The 26854-nt window shown below is 44.5% G+C and overlaps 1 protein-coding gene across 1 annotated transcript in view; it reads left to right on the top strand.

Moving 5' to 3' along the window:
• The first annotated feature begins 1098 nt into the window (after positions 1-1098).
• CEP78 (centrosomal protein 78) overlaps positions 1099-26854 on the top strand; it is a 46234-nt gene continuing 20478 nt past the window's right edge. The window contains exons 1-8 of the mRNA XM_066604142.1: positions 1099-1228; positions 3143-3416; positions 4017-4192; positions 6150-6222; positions 15903-16006; positions 21977-22151; positions 24770-24883; positions 25480-25544. Coding sequence (XP_066460239.1) covers positions 3164-3416; positions 4017-4192; positions 6150-6222; positions 15903-16006; positions 21977-22151; positions 24770-24883; positions 25480-25544 — 960 coding nt within the window. The 5' untranslated portion in view covers positions 1099-1228; positions 3143-3163. The remainder of the gene's footprint in view (positions 1229-3142; positions 3417-4016; positions 4193-6149; positions 6223-15902; positions 16007-21976; positions 22152-24769; positions 24884-25479; positions 25545-26854) is intronic.

Raw genomic sequence — 26854 nt, 5'->3', positions numbered from 1 at the left:
AAAAAACACAGATTAGGCCTGTCTCGTAGCCAAGTTACTGCAAAATGTGGTGCAGCTCCGCAGCAGAGTAAGACCTAGTGCCCACGGCTGTGACGGGCATTCCGCAGCAGAGTAAGACCTAGTGCCCACGGCTGTGACGGGCATTCCGCAGCAGAGTAAGACCTAGTGCCCACGGCTGTGACGGGCTCCACAAGCGGAATTCCACAGCAGAGCCCGTCACGGCGCCCCCCGAGATCCCGTACTTACCTCCGGAGCCGCTGCCCCACGTTGCTTCAGCGCGCATGCGCAATAGAGTGCATAACGCGTCGGCTGTGTCATGTGACGCGCCAGCCGAGTCATATAACACCCCCACAGCGTCACATGACGCAGCTGGCGGTAGACGGGGAAGCGGTTTCATGCTAGCCGACTGCGCATACGCCCGCAGCAAATTCCACACCGTGAGCATTGCGCTATTAGGTTCAATTGACCCTAATAGCTGTAGGGCAACGCGGCGGATTTCCGCTGTGTATTACCCCACTTGTGACCGCGCCAAGTCACCCACCTGTCACCGCGCCAAGTCACCCACCTGTCACCGCGCCAAGTCACCCACCTGTCACCGCGCCAAGTCACCCACCTGTCACCGCGCCAAGTCACCCACCTGTCACCGCGCCAAGTCACCCACCTGTCACCGCGCCAAGTCACCCACCTGTCACCGCGCCAAGTCACCCACCTGTCACAGCGCCAAGTCACCCACCTGTCACCGCACCAAGTCACCCACCTGTGACAGCACTGAATCACCCACCTGTGACCGCACCTCTAGGTTAGTAACCCTGCTGCTGACTGGGACACATATTGGTTTAGAGCGTTTGATAATACTAAGCACTAATACATCATTTTCATTTTCTTACAATAATCGGTTATTTTTGTAGAAAACATCAGCTAATTCCTTGTAGAGCCGGCAATAAGGACGAACAGTAGCTGTGGCGGCCGCCCCTCCACACAGAGGGATCACGTGAGGGGAAGAAAGAGGCGGGAAGCGCGCGCCGGCCAGCAGAGCCGAGGAAGACGGGTCAGTGGGAGGAGACCAGGAAGTGGGGGGCGGGGCCTGCAGGGCGGTTAGGAAACCAAGGGAACGGAATGCTATGGAGGAAGCGGGAGGAAGTCATTGTGAGCGCCGTGTGATGGCAGAGCTCGGGCAGTGGTCACCGCTGTGCGCTGCGCTCAGTATTGTGTGACGAGGCGCCGCCGGGTAGGTTGTGTGTGGCCGGGGTGGCAGCAGTGCCCGGAGGTCTGCCCGCTGTCCGGCTGACCTCATTAACCCTTTAGGACTCTGGCAACTTTGTTTGGTTTTTTATCTCTGCAAAGCCCTAACTTTTTATTGGTGTCCCTGTAATGTCCATCGGGGGGCGTCATTGTTGTGGAAGTCGTTGGACCCGGCGTGTATCACTTAGAACTTCTTGGGGTGAAATAACCGATATTCCGCAGTTGGGTTTTGTTTTTATTATTACGGCCATTGCTACATTTTTATATAATAATATATGTTTTATTTTTAGTTTTTTCTAGTTTTAAGAGAAGGTTATTTTTGTAACTTGTTTTCGTGTCTCCGCAGTCTAATACCCATTTCGCCCTCCCAAGGCTTGTGTACTCATGTCATTTTGGGGTATATATGGCTTTTTGATCGCTATGTATTCTGGGTTTTTTTGGCAGGGGGAATGAACAAAAAATAGGTTTTTGGCATTTTTTTGAATCTCCTTTATTTTTCACAATATTATGGCTGCGCTCACACGGATGTCGGCGTGAAAGGCTGCGAAGCTCCTGCAGCATTTTACAGCTGTGCAGCCGGCCGTCACCCCACGTATGGCGGCAAAGCTTTACTGCGCATGACCACGTACTCACACATGCTGTCGTGCGCAGTACGTATAGGTTTTTTTTTTTAGATTTCCCGCACCATCGCTGAGCGATAATCTGTATACCCGCTGCCCGTACGCGATGTAAGTGCATATAGGCGCTTGTACATACGTGACAGTAGAGCACAATGGCTCTGTCTCATGTACATACGTGACAGTAGAGCACAATGGCTCTGTCTCATGTACATATGCAGCAAAATACAACATGCTGCTTTCTTTTTATGTGACCGTAACTTCGTGAGGCGATGTATTTGATTGCCTGCAAGTTACCGCATATCACCTGGGCGCACACAGCCCGCACAACACACGGTGAGCATACGGTCATTCGGCCTACGGCCCCCTGCACATAGCAGCGCCGGATTCCACACGCGGAATCCTGCACATGATAGCGTCCGAGTGGACCTGGTGACTCCCCGTCGCACATGCGCAGTACAGATTTTTTTTTTTCAAAAACTTTTCCCCCCGCACCATCACTAAGCGATGATGTGAAATCCACAACCTGTCTACAGTGTTCATTGCGAATGGGCCGCAGGTCGGACGACTTCCAATGACTTCCATGCGGGACCTGTGTAAAATTGGAGCATGCTGCGAATTTTTTTCTTCCACGAGCGGAAATCGCAATTGATTTCTGCTCATGTGTAGGAAGTAGCGATCTCCCTGGGAAGTAATGGGCGATATTTGCTGCAGATTCCGCAGCAAATATCCACCTGTGTGAGGGAGGCCTTTGGCCTCCCTCACACAGGCGCTTTTTACCGCAATTAGCGCGACGCTTTCAGCAGTTTTTTGGAAATTATGGATTTCTTTAAATCGCTGCATTCAAAGTCCTACTACTTTTTATTTTCCCATGCTCAGGAGCTCTGTCCGCCCTCCGCGATTTCATCACAGAGGGAGCACCCTCCCTCTGTGAGCCCTTTACATGCCGCTACCTTCATAGATCGCGATGTGTAAGGGTTTTAACAGCAGGGGTTGCTGTCCCGATGCACCCCCGCTGTTGTGGCAGGAGGCCGGCTATTGGTGAGAGACGGCTCCCACTGCCAGATAGAGATCAGAAGAGTTCCCGCACTATCCACAGGGTGTAAGTGTACGTCCAGTTGCGTTAAGTACCCCTCTGCCAGGATGTACACTTACGCCCTGTGGTGTTAAGGGGTTAATGGGTAAACTTTTTTTTTTTAATGTAAATTTAATTGAAATTATCATGAAAACCCAAATTCCCAGCATGGTGATGGAAGTGAAGCCAACTTCTTTTTTTGTTACAGAAAGTGATTTTAAAGCGAAAGATGGTTGATTCTGTAAGAATACGCCGCCAAGGGGCCGTGGACTTCAGATCACATTATGAATACTTGTGTGTCTTACAAGACTCTGTTCCATTACAAGCTGTAGAAGCCAATCTGCGACGAGAGGCCCTCAGCTTCAGCGCCGACAGAGTGAAGTTATCGGATTGGCCGCCCATTCTTAATACTCTGAAAATCAACAAAAGCTTGACGTGTGTGTCCATTAGGAGCTGCCATCAGCCGGGCCTTGGGGAGTCAGGTTGGTCACAATGTCTTTTCGAAACTTTGATACACGTTGCATCATTTGTTCGCTTTTCGTTAATTGTAATTATACAAGCACATTTAAAGGGAACCTGTCGCGATCCTCATGCTACCCTCAGGGAGCCTAGTATAAAGTGCTGAAAGATATGCTGATTTCACGTATGGGGTAATGAACAGTGTTTTTTTTGTTTTTTTTTTAAGAAATGCCAATGTTTCTGTAGGTCCCAGCAAGGGATGAGGCCAGTTTATTCATGAGGTGCTGTCTTGGATATGGTAGTCATCCACACACCGCTGCAAAGTCTTGCCCCTGCGCCCTGAGGTTGGCTACCAACGCATGCACAGATAAGCACCTCGATTCTGCCCATAAATGAGACAGTTTGTCTGCACATGTGCCGTTAGCCGACCGGACGGTGCTGGCACAAGACTTTGTAGCCGTGCATGAGTGACGCCTACTATATCTTCCCCATAAGAAGAGGCGAGAGGGGCGAACATTTGGCAAAATAATTGGCCAGCGGAGACGGTCCAGCTTGCCCATGGTGACAAGTTCCCTTTAATTTCTACTATTAAACCTACTAACAGATCACAATTTGTTTATCAGGTTCTGAGAAATATGGAGTCCACTTTCGAAGACGAATCCCACCTATTCGGTCAAAAGACATGACCTTTCAACTATGTAGGGCAATGGCAGCTTGCCTGACGGTGTCCAGCTCTTTAAAGGAGTTGGAGTTCCATGGACTTCCTTTAAGGGAAAGAGATTTGAAAACCTTAGCAAAGGCAAGTATTATAATTCTTTATAATATGGAAATCCCAGAATACTTCACTGGTGGCCTTCACTTATGTGAGGCTATGGATGTTAGAGGGAACATATCATCATCTATGTTTTAGTTTGTTTGCTATTTTTTACTAATTGAAACCAGATTGTCAAGCATATTCCATTTTTTGATTGCTGCAGTTAATAGCATTTAGGAAGATGCTTTACAGCAATCTCATTGACACAGTGAACAGGAGGCGAACCATTGGGAGAATGTTGTGGGCATTCTTTATGACCTCCGCAGAGGTCATAGTGCAGGGACTGGAGTAGATGAGCTGTGACCATCTCCTATTGCAATTGGTGGATCCTGTGTTATCCTGCTGTCACCTTTCATTGTAATCCTGATTATGATGATAAAACAACTACAATGCTAATAACACAGAATGGGCCACGGAAAAGTAGCCTGCCTACGTTAATACTGCCACAGGAAGAACAAGCAAGTAAATAGTTTTTTTTTTCCAAAGCTTTATTGATTTATCCACATATTACAACAGATGCTGGAAGTGGTCCCTTTTTACTTCTATGCACCTGTGCGCATGTCACAACATTTTGGCTGATACTGCCTTCAGCTCTTCAACGGTGATGCTGCAGTTAGCGTTTGAGATGCTTTCCTTGAGTTCATTCAGGATGTACAGATTATTGGCATACTCTTTCTGCTTTCAATTTCACCACAGATATACAGAGTATATTTCATATGGACAAGTGTGAAGAACGTAGTAACCATAACCTCAGAGTTCGCTCCTCTGTAAAGCGTTCACGAACCTGTGCCAATGAGTCGCAGGAGGTGTGGCATGTTGCCCCATCTTGTTCCAAAAAGCAGTACATTCTTTCAAACATGTTCAAATAAACAGTGGTATTCACAAGTGATTGGAAGAATATTGAGGCCACTATTCTTGTTCCCGTCACTGGTCGCGCAGTAATGTTTCGTGAGTCAGGTAGAACTTTTCAGTAGACCAGTACTTCGTATTCTGTCATCCGATAAATGAAACCAGACTTCGTCCGTCAAGAGGTACAGCAATGGGTCCTAAAGTCCACTAGTATTCAGTATGGTTTCGAGGGCTATCTGCAGTCTGCTGCTGACAACTTTGGCTGTCCAGAGAAGTCATCTGACCGAGGCCTGGGTTTCTTCATGTTTGTGACAGACCCAGTTTGGCACCATTTCTGCACAAGGCTCTGAAGGCATTATTTTTTTGGTTTTATACCTGTTTCTTTAATTGATCCGCTTCACACATAGCCTTCCACAATAATTTGCTGTTGTAGGAAGAACACCATGGGTCATATTTATGAAAGCTGTCTAATAGAAAATCTGCCTTTGTAGCCCATAGCACCCAATCGCAGTGCAGCTTTCATTTCTTATATTGCTGAGGAAAATAAAAGGACCGCAGCCTCTTCAAAAGAGTGTTGGGACCGGAAGCAGGATACCTTTCTGTGGCCCATCCTGTCTAAGCGGAGCTTGGAGTCATGAGCGCTAATCGCGCTGACCTCTCCCGGCCTGCATCATGTAGAATGACGGCTCTCTTCGTATAAACAGATCGAGAGAAAGCTCTCCGTTTAGGCGAGCCGGGCAGGGGAGAGGCCGGTGTGATGCCACCCCCAAGACTGCTACAGCATTTCAGAATAAGGCATACATGCCTGGAATGTACATATCTGTCCTGATGCTTGTGGTTTGGGCAGCACCAACCTGGCGACTGGTTCCCTATTAAGAATAATTCACTATTGACATAGGCAGAATTACAGAAGTTTAGGGGCATTTTTATATACTTGTTTGGTTACTTATTTCTGCTGACTAGAACCAGATCAGATTAAAAATAGTTTCATAGTTCCATAAAAGTTTTTTTTTTTAATGCAATATTTTGCTGATTGTTCTTAATATGTCAATATAAAACTATATTTATGTATTTTTGTTTTCTATTGTTTAAGGGATTAGCTGCCTCAGCAACCTTGGAAAGCTTAGCATTACCATATTGTTCATGTGGAGATGAAGGACTGAAAAGTAAGTGCGTAAAGTAGATAATTATAATTAGCGAGCCTGTCATGTAATAAATATTTTCCTATGTGAAGACAGCAGGTTGTATTCAAGGGGTTTTCCATGAAAATATTATTGATGAGCTCCACTTAGGACCCTGGCTGATTGGCTGAATCGGGTGCCCGCTGAGAGTGCTGGTATACACTGGGGTTGGAGTGGAAGCCGCTGCTCCGACCCCTGCGTCGTGGCTGGCACTTGTAATTGCAGGCACAACTGCTACTGATTTCCATGAGCGCTGCAGCTGCATTTTCAAGCGCTGGCAATTACACAGGGTGTAGAGCAGTGGCTTCTGTTCTTAACCCCAGTGTATACCAGCACTGTCAGCGAGCACTCGATCAGGTGATTGGCTGGGATCTCAAGTGGCGAGCCCTGGATGATCAACTATGGATGACCTATCCTGAGGATAGGTCATCAATAGTGTTTTCGTGGACAACCCTTTTAAAATGTAAGAAAAAATAGGGCATATGATTCTGTTCACACTTTTGTGAGATTGTCACAGCTTTTTTGTGGTCACACTAGTGTAACAGGCTGCGTTGTTCTATCCAGTAAAAAATAAATGGAAACCTGACTGTCATAAGTTAGTGCAGAAAAAGAACAGATTACAACAGTTCCTTCATGTTATCCATCTAAAAAAGAAAAACTACAAGCTATGACGCCAGCCTAATGGTGTCTTTATACAGGCTAAACTTTTGGCCTGATGTAACGAACATTGATCAACACGCGTGCCAATCAACACTCATCTTAATTTTTATTTGCGTAGTCAGAGAATCTGCTTATGGGGACGAACTATCGCACATATTATGATTTGCCCCCATGAGTTGACTGTACATCTACCGGTTTTCTCCAAAAATAAGCCCTACCCCTATTTTCGGGGGAGGGGGGCCTTGAAATATAACCCCTCCCCCTAAAATACGCTATAGCAAATTAAAAAAAATGTATAAAAAATATCAATACTCGCCTAGCCGGCGGCATCTGAGTCTCTCTTTCAGGTCCCCGGGGGTGCGTCAGGCTGGTGTGTCCTCTGCACCAACACAGAACTCTCCTTCTGGTGACGGGGCTTTGAATACCCCGTCTCCAGCAAGCGAGTGCTGTGATTGGATCAAGCGCCAGTTTTGATTGGCTGAGCTATGGCGCTTGTGAGCCAATCACAGCACTCGCTTGCTGGAGGCGGGGTATTCAAAGCTCTGTCACTTGAAGGAGAGTTCTGTACGAACGCGGAGGACACTGCAGCCTGCCGCATTGCCGCCAGAGATCAGCAGCGTCAGGGACCCAGATGCCGTAGACCAGGTGAGTATAAGCCCCTCCTCTGGAAAATAAGACAGTGTCTCTTTTGTGGCAAAAATTAATGTAAGACAGTGTCTTATTTTGGGGGAAACACGGTATCTCCCCCTTAGCATGGAGAGATGTACCACCCATCAGCAAGCATTTTTATGTTCGCATAAAAAAGGATTTGCTAACAAATGAGCATTTGCTTGCTTGTTGACTGGTAGGGCTCCTTACAATGGGCGAGAAAATGGCGCAAGTAAAAATGCTGAATTATGAAGCCAATGATTTTCAATGGTTTCCTTCACATTTGCAATGATTTCACTCATGCGATGTTGCAAGAAAAACAAATCACAGCATGCCCTGTCTTTCTGCGTTTGTTTCGTTATCACCCATGGTTCTCCATGGAGCCTCCTTTTTATCGCATTGCAAAGCACGAACTTGTCTCAAAGGGATTTTCCAATATCAGAAAAAATTGGACCAAGGGGAGAAAATTGCATTCAATAAAAAAAGACCCATTACTTACCCCGCCGTTGCGGGGGGCTCTGCCCAGCCTCTTTTATTAAAACCCCCCTTAACCCCTTAAGTGGCACGCCCGGAAATTTTCCGGGACGAGCTCCACCGCTCATAGTGACATAGCCTGGAAGATTTCCGGGCTATGTATCACTATGGGAGCTGCAGAGCACAATGCCACCAGCTGTGACAGTGTGCTCTGCCTGCACAGACCCACACAGAGCAGTGCAAGGGCTTTGAAAAACCAGCAGAAGATATTGCCGATATGTCGGCAATCTCCTGCTTTGTTTACAGGTTGCCATAGAGACCATCGGCTTGTCAGAAGCAAGCCGATGGTCTCTGTGGCAGGGAGAGCTTGGTGCTTGGCTGTGAGAGGACAGCTAGGTACCAGCTCTTACAGCAGAGATCAGAGAAAACCTCCGATCTCTGCTGTGTTAACCCTTTACATGCTGAAGTCTATGTGACTGCAGCAAGTAAAGGGCTGTCACTGCAGCATGTAAAGGGCTGTCACCATCGGACCCCTGGAATGTGATCAGGGGTCCTGATGGGTCCCTGTGGAAGTCCCCTAAAGGGACAAAAAAAAAAAATTAAAAAAAAAAAAAGTTACAAAATTATTTTAAAAAAAAGAAATAAAAACACTTGTCTCCCTTTACTTTGTAAAAAATCAAAAATACAATCACACATGTGGTATCCATGCGTCGTAATGACCCAGAGAAGGACGTTAATACATTATTTAACCCCTTAATGACATGGCCCCTTTTTTTCTTTTTTCCCCATTTCTTTTTTTCCTCCCCTGTTTAAAAAAATCACAACTTGTCCCGCAAAAAACAACCCTTATATGGCCATGTCAATGGAAAAATGAAAAAGTTATGGCTCTTGAGACGCAACTGCAAAACTAGTTGAAATTCAATGATTAGACCATTTTAAAAAACCTGCCCTGGTGGGCACGACAGGGTGGTAGGAAACCTGCCACTCAAGGGGTTAAAGACCCAAAGACTTTCCGCCAACCTCTGATGCGTGACCTTAGGTCATATTTTGTGCAAAAGTAGTACACCGCATGGTTGCATATGTTTTTTGTTTTGGTATATAAACACTTGCAAATTTCTTAGAAATGCCTAGATAGCTGTACAATGCAATGTTGTATTTCAAGCACAATTGTTACAAGCTTCCACATGAGGCTATTAGCATGCTGCTGGGTTTCTTTTCCATTGCTCAGCTTTGTCCTCGAAGCCAAGCAGAAATCTAGAAGGCTGGATCCGATATGCTTCCTGAATGACGCTGAACAGATCCCATTGACTATAATGGGGTCCTTTTGCCTTCTGATGCTCCTGGATGAATGGTTCAGGATGCTGTGGTATTTAGTTCGGGATTTTATGTTGGATCTTCGCCGAAGACTCTTAATTGAGCTTCCCACTCAGTTGTATACCTTGCCTTGGGAGGAAATGCACAGCATAAAAACTGACAAAGAAAACAATGGTGACCCATTAGCCCCATTATGATTTGCCTTTATTATCTCTTGGTTTGAAGGTTTTTATTATTTGCTGCTGCCAAACCACGAGATTTCTGCCGAGAATCCGCCCTGTGAGAACCCAGCCTTAGACGGGACGACTGTTGAGCAAATGATGCCTGACACTCGGCCCCGCACACACATGCTCTCGTTCACTTTTTTTGCTAATAAAATCATCATGACGGGTCATTTTTATGGGTTTCTGTTGAATCCAAGGAATCCACAACGTGCTTTCCCATCCAAAATAAATAAGAGCTGGGGAGCGTGCGGGTGGCAGCGAAATTGGATTGGAAAGGGTTAATGTGCATCCTGACAATTTGGTAATCGCCATGAAAGATTCTTACTATTAGGCCGCCTCCCCTGCACACTGGCGAGAGCGATATCGGGCTGTGATTCACGGCCCGATATTGCTCTCGCAATCCATGGGAAACTCCTGGATGCCAGGCGTTTTCATGTGAAAGCAGCCTTGCATCACTGCGGGGTTTCCCTTCATCCCATTGCTTTCAATGGAGTGGCAGTAGCGCTGGCCCCATTAAAAGCAGTGGGAGAAGATCACGATCCTCTGTCACTGCTGTGACAGTGTTCAGTGATGAGGGGACTCCCCGCGGGTATGAAGGAATCCCCTGCCATAGCTATCATCAGTGGCAGAGGAGTGCGATCGTCTCCCTATGTTTTCAATGGGGCCGCGCTGCTGCCGCCGGCCCCATTGTCAACAAGGTAAAGCCCCTGGATGTGACAGCATCCAGGGATTTTACATCTAAGAAATCCCTTGCTGCAGCTGTCACAGATGCAGCAGGGGATAGCGATTCTCTCTTATTGCTTTTAATGGGGCTGGCGCTGCTGCCGCTGGCCCCATTGAAAACAATGGGCAATATCGCAAAAAGAATGGGCATGCTGCGATATTCATTTATTTTTACTTTCTTCACACAAAATCGCTGGAGTGAAACATCGCAAATAAGAATGAAACCATTGAAATTCATTGGTTTCATAATCACGTGTTTTCACTCTCTCATTGCACGAAACACGTGCAATTTCTTCGCCAGTGGAAAGCGGCCCTTAGGCCTCATGTCTACGGGGAAAATCAGGCCCGCTACGGATTCTACATGTCCGCGGGGGACATGAGCGCTTAAAATAGGAATTTAAAAGAATTAACTCACCCGCAGCGGACCGGGAAGGTCTTCTCTTCCTCACGGCCGGATCTTCTTTTTCGGCCGGCGGATGAACCCGTCACGCCGGCGGCACGTCGCCGACGTGCCGCGCGCATGCGCCGGGCACATCCGCCGAGCCGAAGCAAGAAAGATCCGGCCGTGAGGAAGAGAAGACCTTCCCGGTCCGCTGCGGGTGAGTTAATTCTTTTAATTTCCTATTTTAGGTCTCCCGCGGATCCGGACGGCTTCCATAGGCTTCAATAGAAGCCCGCGGGAGCCGTCCCCGCGGGAGACCCGCACGAAAATGGAGCATGGTCCAGATTTTTTCATGCTCCATTTTTAAAAAAAAATCACTTTTATTGACCATCCGCGGGTATTTATCTACCCGCGGGTGGTCAATGCATCCCTATTTGGTGCGGATCCGCGCGCGGGAGAAGAGTTAAAATCCGCTGCGGATTTTAATTCTTATTTTGCCCGTGGACATGAGGCCTTAGTTAGGTGGAAGTCTTATACTTAATTCAGATTCCCATTGTTGTATGAAAGGGAAAGAAAGATTTTGATAAACATCCAATAAAATATGATAGCTTGATGAAAGGCGTGTAACTTGTGTGGAAGTATTCTGTAGTAGTTTGAATCCTCCTATAAGTGGGCAGATTGTTGGTGTACCTGTTGTTTTTTTGCATGGTGGTCTATGGCTGACATACTGTATGTGACAGACATATTGTGTGGTTTACTGGAGCGTATGTTGAAGATTTATTTTGGGTCTTACACTGAAAGATTTCCTTGTAGTATGTACATAATGTGTTTCGGTGACAGGATGTGAGCAGAACCTTGGCGGTGCCAGCATTAGTATCAATAAGATTGTCTGCCTTTGAAGCCATATGTTGCTTATATGCAAGTCTACCTGAACTTGGTTATTAAAGCCGCGTGTCCACGGGCGAATCGGATTCCGCATATGGATTTCCGCAGCAGAAGATGTGTGGAAACCATTTGCAGGAGATCACAGATGTAATGGTTTTTCCGTATGAATGTACTGCGAATCCTTTGTGCGGAAACAAATCTGCAACCCCACCTGCCAGCCTTTACCCCACCTTCCTGATTGATTTTAACCTTCAAATGCGCAGTTCAACCGCAATACAATTGCGGATGCACTGCAGATCGTCCGCACCCAGTGACTTCTGTTGAGCCCGTCTGCACGGAATCCGCACTGAAATGGAGCATGCTGCGATTTGTTTTCCGCACCAAACGGTCCGCAAATCAAATCCGCATGCTTAAATTTAATTGCGGATGCCAATGCTGCCCTATGGGCACTTTGAATTGTGGATCTTCCACGCGGATTCCGCAAATCAAATCTGCTATGGCACGCGCGGATTTTCAATGCGGATATCCGCAACGGATGCTCTGTGGATCATCTTAAGAATGATTTTTTTTTTTAATGGCTTGCGGGTGATAGCAAAAAGAGATGAATGGAGCCACATCCGCGCAGGATCCGCGGAGCATGCTGTAATTTTAGATCCAAGCGGGGAATCAGGAAACCACCTAAAAATCAAACCCGCAGAGTGCAATTCAGTTGTGGATGCCCCATTGTTTCCTATGGGCGGCTAGAGCTGCGGATCTAATAAATCAAATCTGCACGTGGACATTGGGTCTTAGTGTTTTGGGTTTTTTGTTTTGTTTTCTGATGCTAGTGAATTTGTTTTTTATACTTTGTAAATGTTTGGAAATTACGTAAAAATTTCACAATACGTTTTTTTTAATTGGAATTATTCAGTAGGCTATGGGAACCATGTAAAAATACAGCAAGGCTCCTCCTGAGTTTTCTGTTTCTCACAGCTTTCCTTTTTATTTAGCAGCAGATGACAGACTCCTTTAGGACAGTTTGTCGTCTGACTTCTATTGTAGCTGATGGAAACTCTTAGGCCGGTCTCACACGGACGGACGGGTCAGAGCCTGCAGCGGAATCCGGTCCTGACCAAGGGCAGCGACGCTGCTTACCTGTCATTTTTTTTTTTTTACTGCGGATGACCGCGGATGTTCGCCGTTAGTCATGTGCAATAGAGATTTAGAAAGGAGAAAAAAATATATAATATTTGCAGATGGACCGCGAGTCAGACTGCTTTTATTTACTTCAATGGAGGCCGTTTGTGCGGAGTCAGCACAAAAATTGAACATTCTGGAATTTTATTTCCGCTTGCAGAAATCGCAATCGCTATCCTCTCATGTAAGCAGATATATGCATGTTCTATTTTTTCATTGTGCGTTGAATACCGCGGATCGTTCGCGCGGGCGATGATCGCGGATTCCACAATTGAAATCCCATTGTGTGAGACCGGCCTTAGCTATTTGAATTTCCCTAAGTATTTCCCTGTAGTATTTCCTTCACACTCAGAGCAAATACGTCATTCTCATACTCCGATTATACCCTGCTATGCAGCGATTGCAGAATCCACGTCGTATTTCTGCCACAGATTTGCTCTTTGAGATTCCGTGGACCTGCTTACTGATTTAGTCCTTTTCAATGGGCCAATGCACAGGCGGAATTCTTAATACAGATCCCAGGTCAGTAAGTGACACGTAATTCTTTATTTTCTGTGTATGGATAAAAATCTGCGCCATTCAGAGTATGATGCAGATTCCTTTTCACATGAATGGGACACTTAGTTTTGATGCGGATATCATGCATAGTTCTCTGCTGTGTAAACATACTCTAAAGGGAAGCATGCTGTGATTTTTTTTTTTTTTTTTTTTTTTTAAATCCGGTCATATTGCCTATAGAAAGACAGAAGCTCAATGCTGATTACTGGTTCTACTAGTTGTATCAATTAGTATATACAACATCAACTTTCATTAATCGCTGTCAAGCTCTTTTGTTGACACTTGATGTTACATTTATCTGGAAAAATGTACAGATTGCAAAAGCAATGGCCACCGTGAGTCATTCATTCCCTGGCAGAATTTCCTTAGTGACTTGCTGCTTTTTTGAGGGTCTTATTTTTACAGTATTCTCAGTTACCATGGAGATTAGAAGAGTATAAATTTAAAATAGTATTTTTGAATCTGTAATGCCTTCTACAATCAGCTGTTTGATGCGCTCCAGTATGTGGATTTAATGAACTTTCAATGTAGCAACCAAATAAATAACTGTTGCCACCAATTTTTTCACTTCTATTCCTATGACTCCTAATGCCTTCTCCTGTGTTTCTCTGGGAGTCAAAATTGCATATGCCATAAATGAGATTAAAGCCTAATTTCACTAATAAAGCCACTTTATTTTGTTACCGAAAAAGTGTAGATTGCTGTGCGTTTACCTTTCCTATCCCCTTTAAGGCCCTTTTACATGCAACGATTGTCGCTCAAAATTCGTTCAAACAGCCGAAAATTAGCGATAATTGTTCATGTAAACACGGGCAGTCGTGCACTATTCGTTCAATTATCGCTAGCCAAGGTTTTGCGGCTGGCATAAAATCTATCGTTTGATCGCTGGAAATTCTTTCAATTTGAATGCAGTTTGTTTAGTGTTTCCAGCAGTCAGTGATGGCTTTGTGTTAGCTTTGCATATTCAATTAGGGCTGTGTTTACTTAGCCATGAGGAGCCAAGAGGAGAACAATGGAATGTGTTGGCCAGATGTTTGCTCGGCTGGGTGAAGTGTTTATGCAATAGCAATTGCCTAAACACACGCCCACCTGAGCAAACAACTTGTGGAGGAAAACACAGATGATTAATTAGATAATGGAGTGATTATCCGTGCGTGTAATTTTATGCAAAACCACTGCTAAATCTTTTGGCAGTTTGAGTGATTACCTTTGCATGTAAAAGGGCCTTTAGTGTTTATTTTCAGGACTTCTCAAATAAAAATGATTTACTGTATTGGTAACCACACTGTTTTACACCTGTGTTAAATACAATGCTTCATGTCACTAGCAGTTATTCAGTGTAACACACCCACTCCTCATACAGGCAAGAAGTAGAAAATTGGTACCTGCTTATTGCAAACATTTAAAGGACCGGCTGAGAACAAAGCCATTATCATGTTGTGTAGGAGTGAAGGAGTATTTGTGACTATACGCCTCTAAATTTATAAACCAAAATTTAGAGGTAATTGGCATTTACATTTATATCTTGGATAGTCCATACACCTAGCACAGAAGAACATTACTTAATTCTGACTTGCAGAATGCCTTTCTCACGGTTAAGAGGAAAATTTTGCCTTACAACATTTGATAGTATGGCTATAGAATGTCTCATTGGATAACTTCATAAAAACATCATGTAACGTCATCCATGGTTTATAAGATTACTGCAGACAAAGGCAGGCATGAGTCCACCATGGAAAGGTGCTGAAAGGCCTTGGTGGCGCAGAGTGTTAAGGCAGCATAATGCAGTCCTCGGCTCTCACTCACGACCTGAAGGTTGCTGGCTCAAGGTTGACTCAGCTCTTTATTCTACCGAGGTGGGTAAAATGAGTACCCAGCTTGCTGGGGGTAATAAACCAATTACCTGAAAGTGCTGCGGAATACGTTGGCGCTATACAAATAATACGTTCCTTCCCTTCCCCCTGAAGTCTACCCTCAACCTATGGGGCGAATGAACATTAACTCCCCCATTCCCCACACATACATTTGCCACATATGGAAGTATAATATTGTTTTGCATTTCTGTAACTTGGTGATGCTCTATTTGTATATCTTGTTTGTGTTTTTCATTTTACTTGTCATTTTCCTGGATATCTTGAATGTCTTTTGATATCTTGCATGTATATCTACTTTTAGCACTTGATTAACTGCTGCTTGATTAACATGTGGCCTGTGTATGCGAACCCATTTATTCTTGCCGTGAAACCTGCCATAAAACATTTACTGTATGTCATGAAAAGAGACCCTTTCCTACTTTTCGACATACATGTACGTGATGGTGATCATCCACTGCAGGGCGACTGATTGAAAACTGCACACCAACACTACAATCAATGTAGAATGCATTGCTGATAAAGTGAGAAGGCATCCTTTGTACTGTCCCCATCAGTCTGGGCTGACTGGCAAATTGTGGTAATTCTGGGCCATGTGTTATAGACAAAGCAAAAAACACAATCTTGTTTAAAAAACAATACAATTTATAAATCCATTGTGTAAGAGTACCTCAACTTATTATTTTTTTTTTTTTTGTACATTACATTCTTGTAATGTTTTATTAATTGATTTACGTTTTGTCCCTGTAGTAATTTGCAAAGGTGTGAAGAATTCACCAACTATCAAAGTAGTAGATTTTACCGGGTGCAATCTGACATGGCACGGAGCTGAATGGATAGCAAGTGTTATAAAGGTAATTGAAACCTTTGAACTTTCGGAGTTTTGTTCATTAGTATTTGTTAGTCAATGTGGGGATTTGGTGCTTCATAGTCTCAGAGGTGGTCAATTTGTTGGCTTCTAAATCTATTAGTCTTGAAACACCTATCACAAAATATTTTGCATGTAGGTACACTTAATGTATGATTCAGATCTTCTGGTTTTTTGGTGTTCTTTGAATCCCTGAATCATGCATTGCCCTCTAAGACCCTGCACCAGCAATAACATAGTAGGTTTACTACCTGACCTTTCAGAATAAGCTGCCATATGTGTACATGAGGATTAAGGACGCCTTCACACAACCATGTTGGCACAGTATATTCTATGCATGGAATACACTGTATCAATCTGCCAAAGATTCCCATGCTGCCGATCACAACACATTGCATGAATACACCATTAACTCTACTTGCAGCTCTCTGCATATGTCTTTCCCTTCCCCATCTCTCTGCATACAACTCAATTAGCATGATGACTTATTGCCTGCTCTGCCATGCTAGCAAACAGTAGATAGCAAGACAGGGGGAGACAGATAGCTCTTCAGAAGGATTTTTCACCTGAAAAACATTATTTTAGGGAAACAATGTACATAGCCAAGGTAATAATTAGCAAAACTTTTACCATATAAGCATAAGTTAATTAATGCATTTGAGAGTATAGCTCTACTTTTTCTGAGACCCTCCTCATTCTATGTGAAAGTTGTCAATTGTTCCTCAGGTACAGACTCTGAGGTCGGGTTCACAGCTGCATCGGATCCTCCAGTCAGAGGCTCTGTCGCAGATTCGGCGTGAAATCCCGTCCTTTTCAGTGTGCAAATCCGCATGTGGAATTCCCAACATGGAATCTGCACCAATAAATGACATGTCGCTTCTTCTTTTTTTTTTTTTAATTCTGATTTCCCCATGCAAATGGATGGGGTGTGAGTTTTGGCATGGAATCAAATACCGAATTCTGCTGTGTGAACCTACACGGAGCAAAAATGGGACTGCATTTGGGTTCATTAGTTTTCCTTAACACAATAAAATCTACAGTAGAACGTCTGACGTGATGTGCGAAGGACTTTTCCTACCGCAAAATGGAGATTTTTTAAAAATTAAACCAGGAAGACTGCACTTAGCAGCGTGCACAGTGCAAAATTGCTGCCATACGTGGCAGTATGTCGGTTCACACAGCTGTAAAACGCTACATTATACACGCAGTATTTTACTAAATGTTCGTGTGAGCCCGGCCTTACATTCTAGGCTTGCATTGTGTCCCATTACAGTGATAGCTGGAGGACTGAGATTCCTGTACAATCCGTCACTGATAGACTGTAGAGATCGGTGTATACAATAGACCGCAGGAAGGGGCATAATCGCCTTTTGCTGCGACACAAGGGGAGGATGGGGTGGGAGACCTATAGGACACTTTCTAATTTGGGCTTTTATGACCCTAATTAACTTCAAACTGCCAACAGTGGTTGGCCACCACTGCTGATCTAATATTAGTCCCGGCAGCCAACTCGATGCTGTGAAGAAAGGGGAAGTTGGTTCCTGTCAGTGATAACTCATTCACTGTCAGGCGATACAATTGCGCGATGCAAGAGTGAGTGAAAACGCAGAATTATAAAGCCAACAATTTTCAATGGTTTCATGTGGCATGTCCTCTCCGCGTTTTTTTTTTCTTCTCTAGCTAATGTTTCCCTGTGGACGCTCCTTTTTACCACAACGCACAAACTTGCAAATTTCGTGTGAATTTCGTAGAAGCTCCCATTGACTTCCGCAAAATACAAAAAACATGATTTTATCGCATGAAAAAATCGCAGGTAGCAGCAAGAAAAAGCATCAAAAATGGCCTGAACAAAGCTGCGATTTTTCTTGCAGCGATATTGCAATCTCTAGTGTGTGAAGGAGCCCTTACACCCCTTTTTACATGAGACGATTCTCCTTTGAATGAGCGCACGAGTGAGTGACGTCATCGCTAGTTGTTCGTGTAGAATGTTTAGACAGGCAGATCATCGTTGAGATCACTGCTCACTTCTCGCTCAGCGCTTCCCATTCCTACATGAATCACTGAGCCGGGAGTGTTTAGACGGAACGAGAAGGGAGCGAACCAGCGATGAACTTTGTGCAGGCTGAAGCTGAACGACAGACGAAAAGTGCACGATGGCTTGTGTTTAGAGGGTATGATTATCGGGCACTTTCGTTCGTTGGAGGGAGTTTTGAGCGACAATCATTATATGTAAGTGTGCCTTTTCCTGCTCACCTGAAGCCTGAACAGTCAGATTTTGTTTTCCTGCTCAGCCTGCAACATTAGTAAGAAGCCGGTTGACATTGCTTATAATTACACATAACAGTGGTGACCATCAGCATTTTGAGGTTGGCCAAGGTCATAAAAGCATTAATTAGAAAGGGTACGTCAATGCTCCTTTTCCCACCTACTGCTTTGTAGCAGTGCAGCAACTGAAGTGGCCACTAGGAGGCCTAAAGGGCCATTTACATGGGACAAGCTGTCGGGCAATTGCCAGTACTGCTGGCATCACTCACAGTGAATTGTAGAATCTATGATGTTGCAAGAAGTTACTTCTGCAAGATTTAAAGAGCCAGTAGCCCAACTGAAAAGACTCTGTCTTTGATCAAAGAGATGTACACACAGAAACTGTGTTAGGTTCTGAAATGTAAAAGTCTGTCTCTGTGGAGAGAGACCCCAAGACTGTCTGCTTTGCTGAGGAAAAGAGATTTTTGTCATGGAGGTCTTCACTGTGCCGGAGTGGCTGCAGAGGGCCCTAGATAAACAGATTACTATACATAGGGAGCACATTCTATAACTTATTAAGGCTCACTTCCAACTCCACAGCCGGCATTGCTAGACATAAGAGCTGCCAGTGCCATTGCTAAGGACAACCAGCAAGAATCATTGGAAAGAATGGACTTTTATGTGACGGGGTGTCCTGTGGTCAGGTGTCTGAGTAGCCTCAATAGCCAATGTCGACAGCAGGTGCTTGATTTAGTGGCGCAAAGAGCTGAGCGGATGGATGTAATCCAGATTGTCCTGGCCAGAAAAGCTGTGAAAGAAGCAGCATGAATTCAACCCACAGATAACAAAGATCTTCATCAAGATAGAACTTACTCAAGATGCATGCTGAAGTTGAGATTCTTTTGAAGTCTAAAGCCAAAGTAGAGTCTCGCTCTGCAAGGGAAAAGTGCGAACAGATGGTGTTAGAAGAAGCAAGACAGTCGAGAGGACTTACCGAGGACTCAGATACTGAGAGGCAAAGGCAATTGGCAGAAGAAAAAGTCACAAGAGAGTGGGCAGCGGGAAAGATCCTGAATGAAAAGCGTGATGCCATCAATGAGGTCATGCTATTGAAGACCGAGGCTAAGATAGCCTTGAAGGTGAAGGTATCTGAAAATGAGCACCTCAAGAGGTTAGCAAACGGCGAAGCTGATCAACGTAAAGTACTGGAAGAGTAAACTGCTCAATACAATCGAGGTGTTTAAGGGAAAATCGTGCTGAGTGTGAGAGAGGCAAAAATAATGTGGTGACTGAGTCCCTGAAGCAGAAGAAACGGGTGGAAGATGAATTGTTCCAAGTGAAAAAACAGGTGGAAGAGATCCTTGGAGTGAAGGCTGAATTAGAAAAGTACGATAAGCAGACACACACTGAAAGGGAAGTCTTGGTTAGCTCCAAGGAAGATGCTGAGAAGAATGTTCATGAACGAGATAAGTCTTAAAAAAGCATTGCAGCAGCAAGTAGAAAAAAAATGAAGACCCATGTGTAGGAACTTGAAGGTGAATTACAAGCTGCAGACAATGCCAAATTATACTTAGAAGTTATCCTGCAAGCTATGAGGGCTCAGTTTGAAATAGATAGGAAAAGACATGATGACATTTTGAGTCAGTCTAAAGTCAAGAAAGAGAAACTGAGAAGTCTGGAGGCAGAGGTGATCCTTATGCCGGCAGAGCTTGCTGCTGCGGAGCGTGCCAAAAGACAAAACCAGCAGAAAGAAGTGAAATTGTATGTGAAATTGCAAATAGTGGTACGAAAGGAAAAAAAGGAAGATACGTTTCCTGTAGAAAGGGAGGTGCAGCACGGACCAGAAAAGTTACTAGCCCTTCCTTCTAACGGCTCATTTACACGATACGATTATCGTTCAAATTCCTGTGCTCCCACGGGAATTTGAACCATAATCGTCCCGTGTAAACGCATGCAGCGACTGAATGAGAATTGTTTAGTCGTTCGGTTTCTGCATGCAGAAAATTGAACAACGTGCCGTTCAGTGTAAACAGCAGTCGTTCACTTTTGAATGACTGCTTCCAGTGAATAGGGATGAGCGGAGGGAGAATGCTCCCTGTCCCGCTGCACCTCCATGCCGGCAGTGCTTGGAGCAATGTAGGCGATATTCGCTCCTGTGTAGCACCACCGGACGAGCATCACTGTGACTGAGTTACTGGGCATCATTTGCCTGACAGCTCATCCTGTGTAAGTGGGTCATAAGAAACTCACTCCGCAGCGTGAAATAAACTGCTGCATGTTCTAAATGCCGTGGGAATACACGCGGCCAGCTTCCATTGTAGTCAATGGATGCCGGCCGTCTTGATATATTTCCGCTGTGGCACAGCGGAAGTATCGTGTGAATACGCAGCCCCGCCGGCCGCATCATCTGACACTGCTGTACTGCACATGCGCGCCGGCCCTCCATGCAGGACGTATACGGAGGAGCCGGAGTGGTTAGTATTGGGGGGGGCGCCATGGCGGACTCCGATGCGATATTCCGCTGGCGAAGTCCGTCACAGCCGTGGGCATGACCCTTTAAGAAGCAAAGACTGGTCAGAAACATGGAGTGGCTTGGATGATTATTATTGTGCTCTAGTGCAGAGCCAAATAGTTGTGAAAGCCGTCTCAGGTGGGATAAATTAGTGCTACTAAGATGGTTATGCTGCAGCGCCAGAAATACGTAAGTGAGTTACGTGTTCACTGATCTTACCCGTGAAGTTGAGATCGATGTGATGGTGCAGCTTGATACTACAATGCCTTGGATGTAGGCTGTGGAAGGTGTAAGTCCCCAAGAGTGAGTCTACACAGAGTGAGCTTCACAGGAGACAAGAACATGGCCCGAGAAGGTCTGATGGACTTGAAAAACAAACTTCAGTGTGGAAGTGAATTACTTTGTGTTAACCATTAGAGATGAGCGAACGTACTCGGTAACGGCGATTTCGCAATCGAGCACCGCGATTTTCGAGTACTTCACTACTCGGGTGAAAAGTACTCGGGTGTGCTGTGGGTGAGAGGGGGATTGCAGCGGGGAGTGGGGGGGGGAGAGGGAGAGAGAGAGGGCTCCCCCCCTGTTCCCCACTGCTACCCCCCACTCCCCTCTGCAACCCCCCGCCCCACAGCGCACCCGAGTACTTTTCACCCGAGTAGTGAAGTACTCGAAAATCGCGGTGCTCGATTGCGAAATCGCCCTTACCGAGTACGTTCGCTCATCTCTATTAACCATCTTAAGCAGAAGGAGGACGATCCTAGTGAGTTGACATCCCCAAGTGCCACAACTATCTGCCCATCTATTGTACTAGCATCTCAGTCCCCCAGCTATCGCTGTAATGGAACACATGGCAAGCCTAAAAAATGAATGGTTGAGTGTTTTTAATCCTTTGGCGACATCCTAAGTACACGTATGTCAGATTAGAGAGGAGCTGAGCCCTCTACATACACAGTGGGTGTCTTATTATTGATGGTGACCCCTCTTCTTGAGAATGTGTCCCATCAATCAGGGTAATAAGAGGGCAGATTGCTTAGTATGTAGTGAAATATCCAATCCAGATGTTGTACCACCACTGGTAGCTCGTACCTCTCTGCCATTGGCGGACAGAATTCTATTTGAGAATTGCTTCTCTTTAGACAGATTTTCTTTAAAATGGTCAGTAGTACAGTTTTTAATATGTGTTACCCTTTTTTTTCTCTCTAGCATCAGGCAACAAGACGGCACAGCGAGGCTTGGGCAGAAAGCTTACGATATAGACGGCCTGACCTTGACTGCATGACTGGGTTAAGACGAATCTCCCTGAATTGTAATACACTAATCGGAGACCAGGGAGCAAAAGCAATAGCAGATGTTCTTGTAGAGGACCTATGGTTGAAAGGTATGAAAAAATGTAATATTGCAAATTTCAACAGGTTTATCGTTATAAGTAAATGCCCATCAACCAAATCAACCAATCAAAGGAATGCAAGTTCAAGCCCATTTAATATGAGTTTAAATAGAAGTTATGATTTTTTGAAACTGGGGAGGAAAAAATGAAAATGCGCAAAAAAGGCAATGTCCATTAGCGGGTTAATCAGTTATTTGTTTTAACCCTTTCAAGCCCAATGACATACAGTTACATCCTGGGCCTGTGGGGTTTATATAGAGCAGGTTTGGAAGCCGATCTCATTGCTTGTTTGACTGGTGCGGCTGTATCTGACAGCCATGATCAGTAATACTATGGTATTGCATTATACTGTATGAGCAATCAAATGATTGCAAAATCAAGCACCCTATGGGATTTTTTAAAAAAATAAAGAGAGAAAGAAAAGTAAAACTGAGTAAAAAAAAGTTTTATTAATTGTTAGGAGGGAAAAAATGGTAATAAAAGTTTTTTAAAAAACTCTGCCATTTCTCATATTTACCAGAGACCTATTTGGTATCGATGCACCTCTAAAAAGTTCAATCTTTAAAAGTAACGCATTATTGATCCTGCACGGTGAACGTCGCCAGAATAGCGCCTTTTGTAGTCACACTATCTTCAAGAAAAAATGTGATTAAAAAGCGATCAAAAAGCCATATGAAATCCAATGTGGTACCAATAAGAAAGTACAGGAAGTCCCTAAAAAATGAGTCCCTGCACAACTATAAAAAATGGAAAAATTTTAAATAAGTTATGGCTGTCAGAGGATAGCAGAACAAAAAAAAGTGTGTGTGTATGTATGTATGTATGTATGTATGTATATGTGTGTATATAAATATATAATAATTTTTTTTACAAATTTTTTTTTTTCTTTTAGCACACCAAAAAAAGCAAGGAAAAAAAACATAGATTTAGTATATTCATATTTATTCTGATCCACAGAATAAAGTAATTGTGTCATTTTTGTCAAAATGTGTATGGTGTAAAAACAAGACTCTACCCCCCCACCCCTTCACAGATGGATTCGGTTTTCTTGTTTTCCTATACACTGCATTTGGACATTTTTAAACCTTTCTCAGTGTATAATATAGTACACAAAATGCGACCATTGAAACATACAACTCATTATGCAAAAAAACAAGCCCTCAGACAGCTATGTCAATGGAAAAGTAAGAGTTATGATTTTTTTTATTTATTTTTTTAAACTGGGGAGGAAAAAACAGAAATGAGAAAAAATAGGTAGCGTCATTATTAGGGCTGACACCCACTGGCATTTTATTCTCTCTTGCGCTGAAAGAGCAAGTGCAAGCACTCGCTTTGCAGCGCAAGAAAGACGCCGGGATATTGCCAGTGTTTTCAATGGGGCGTGCGGCAGCAGTGCTAGCCCCATTGAAAACATAGGGAGAATATCACAGACTTCTGCCGCAGCCGTAACAGCTGTGGCAGGAGTTTCCTTCATCCCCGCAGGGACCACGGGGATGAAGGAATTCTCTGCCACAGCTGTGACAGCTGTGCGGAAGTCTACCATGCTATCCCATTACTTTCAATGGGATCGGTGCTGCTACCGGTCCCATTGAAAGCAGTGGTTTGTGGCAACCCCCGCAGCATGATTTTCAGGAAAGGGCTTGAAATATAAGCCCTTCCCTGAAAATCATCATTAACTGGTTAAAAAAAGAAGAAAAAAAATTTACTCACCTCTCCGCTGCTCAGATGCGTCCTCCGGCTGGCTCCCCGACACTGCTGTCCAGCACTTTCAGCAGGCGAGGATTAAAAATCCTGCCTCCTGAAAGGGCTGTGCTGATTGGCTGAGCACTCAGCCAATTACAGCTAGTGCTTAGCTATTCTGTGACACCTGTGGCAGAAGTCCGCGGTATTCTCCCTATGTTTTCAATGGGGCTAGCGCTGCTGCTGCTGGCCCCCTTGAAAACACTGGCGATGTTCCAGCGTTTTTCTTGTGCTGCGAGTGTTTTCACTTGCTCTCGCAGCGCATGAGAGAATATAACGCCAGTGGGTGTCCACCCTTAATAAATACAACTTGCTCTGCAAACTTGGATGCTGTCTTAAATAGGTTCTACTGCATTGGTACCTATTCACATGGAGTCATGGCATTTAAAATGTAATCGACTTCATGTAAATTCACTATACAGCGCGCATTTAGTAGTCTGGTGGCACGAGTGGATTTACCCCATCAGTTGGCCACTTAATCCGTGTGCATATTTAAATTTAAATCTGCAGCAAAACTTCTTGGATTTCTACCACAAATTTAGTGTTGGCTCCATATTGGAAAAATCCAACGTGGATCTAACGGTTTCTAAGTCATGTGAACTTGGATGCCATATTAGGAGCCTCCGTCGCAGATTCTGTCATGTAGTAGTATTTTTCCCATCGAAATCATGGACACCATGATGAAACCTGAACAGATCCCATTATAAGTCAGCAGGGTCCCTCTGCCATGTGACAAATCTGCAATGGTGCCCTTGTTTCCATTTATGGTGGAAACCTTGATGCAGAGGTGAACAGATCCTTACCAATTTTGCCAATTTGCTATTAAAGTATTCCATCCATCATGTCATTATTTTTTCCTCCTTCTCTAGCATTAGACATGCGTCAGTGTGGAATATCCAATCAGGGTGCCAAAGCATTTCTTCATGCACTGCAAACTAATACAACTCTGATGGTCTTGGATATAAGGAAAAACCCACTTATTGGTATGGAGCAGTTTTTTTTTTTATGCTTGTCTTGATTTCTGTTTTCAACTCCGTTTTCCAAAACCGTATGTGTATAATAATTAGAGATGAGCGAGCGTACTCGCTAAGGCAAACTACTCGAGCGAGTAGTGCCTTCTTCGAGTACCTGCCTGCTCGTCTCTAAAGATTCAGGTTCCGGCGGGGGAGAGCGGTGAGTTGCGGGAGTGAGCAAGGAGGAGCGGGGGGGGGGGGGGGGTGAGATCTCCGCCCCTCTCTCCAAACCCCCCCCCCACCGGCGCCCGAATCTTTTGAGACGAGCGGGCAGGTACTCGCATAAGGCACTACTCGCTTGAGTAGTTTGCCTTAGCGAGTACGCTCGCTCATCTCTAATAATAATCCTAATGTATCCTTCATAAAGCTGTATGTTTATCTTTGTAAATGCTACGCCACAAATGCTACTCCATATTCAGTGGAGGTTTCTGACATCAACCATTCAAGGCTAGTGTACCATCAAGTTTTGTGTTATAGCATTGTCGTATGCCTATTTTATGCGTATATTAGCTATAAAGTAAAATATAAAATAGTACACCCCTTTCATTTTTTTTTTTTTTTTGCAGACCATCCACTCCTCAAGACTGTTATTGAAAGAGTACTTTTGAACGGCCATGACACAAATTCTGAGGTAGAGTTCTGTATTGTGCAGTTCTTTGAATTCGGTACTGCATCATTTTGATTACAGGTTTCCTTCATTCGAAATACTCATAATGACACCCCGTGTGACGCAGAGTGCTAAGGCAGCCAAAATGCAGTCCTGAGCTCTCACTCACGACCTGAAGGTTGCGAGTTCCATCCCCGCGTGGTTTAGGTAGTCAGCTCAAGGATGATTCCGCCTCTTATTCTTCTTCCGAGGTTGGTGAAATGAGTACCCAGCTTGCTGGGGGGTAATAAATAAATTGCCTGAAATGCTGCAGAATAAGTTTGTACTATACAAATAACAAGAGTTATTTTATTTTTAGTGTTTTTGGAGCTGGGGCCTTCTGCTATGAACTGCTTTTTGCATGTATTTTCTAGGAAAGTCTATCTTCATATATTTTCGTTGGTGGTTTCCATTAATTTGCTTCCAGTGCAGAAGGTCAAAAAGTCTTCAGGGGTCTGCAAACCAGCACGCCACAGTAGGCACATATAATTTGTATGGGCTCCACAGTAGCCTTTGCAAAAAATCAGTAGAGCTCAGTGTGCTTACACGAAGGAAAGAGCCAAGTGCTCACTCTCACATCACTGCCTAGACAATGGTAGTTTGAGATATGTGCTCATACAGTGTGTGCTGGGATTGACATATGGATATCATAGAGGCGAGTTGCCTTCCTGGGACCCTCGTCTATGAGCCAGATTAGACAGCCGGTCTAGCAGGCCTGGCTGATGGATGTAGCACATAGTCTGCTATTCATTTGACTGCGATGTAGTTCTGTGCAGCAAAATGTTTAGCCTGATATGGTTTTTCCTGGTGATAACAGCAGATCTGCAGGGGTTAAAGAAGCTGGCTTTTTAAAATGGGTTGTCTCTAACTACCAGTTTGAGTTACTAGACAACATTGCAGCAATGGCTCTAAGTGTCTTAAACGAAGGAACATAGAAGCACTTTCCTATTCTGTTCTGTGGGGATCCAGCACTCTAGCACTGCCGTTCTTCCAATGATTGTTGTGAAGATGACATCACAGGAAGTCACCTGACTGCTGCAACCAATCAGAGGCAACAGCGCAACTGTCCGTTCTCCTGGCATCAGCGTTCACATACTAGTTGCCGTGATACCAAGAGTTCAGAATTGAGATGCTGCAGCCTCTGATTGGCTGTAGTAATCAGGTGACTTCCTGTTATGTCATCTTCACAAAAATCACTGGGAGGATGGCAGGTCAATGGCTCTGGATCCCTGCGGCAGAGGAGGGGTAAGTACAGCTCCTTTTGTTATTTTAAGACTGGTACCTGGGCAATCCCT

Source organism: Eleutherodactylus coqui, chromosome 5, assembly GCF_035609145.1.
Source record: "Eleutherodactylus coqui strain aEleCoq1 chromosome 5, aEleCoq1.hap1, whole genome shotgun sequence".
Lineage (NCBI taxonomy): Eukaryota > Metazoa > Chordata > Amphibia > Anura > Eleutherodactylidae > Eleutherodactylus > Eleutherodactylus coqui.
This window is presented reverse-complemented; position numbering and strand designations above follow the sequence as displayed.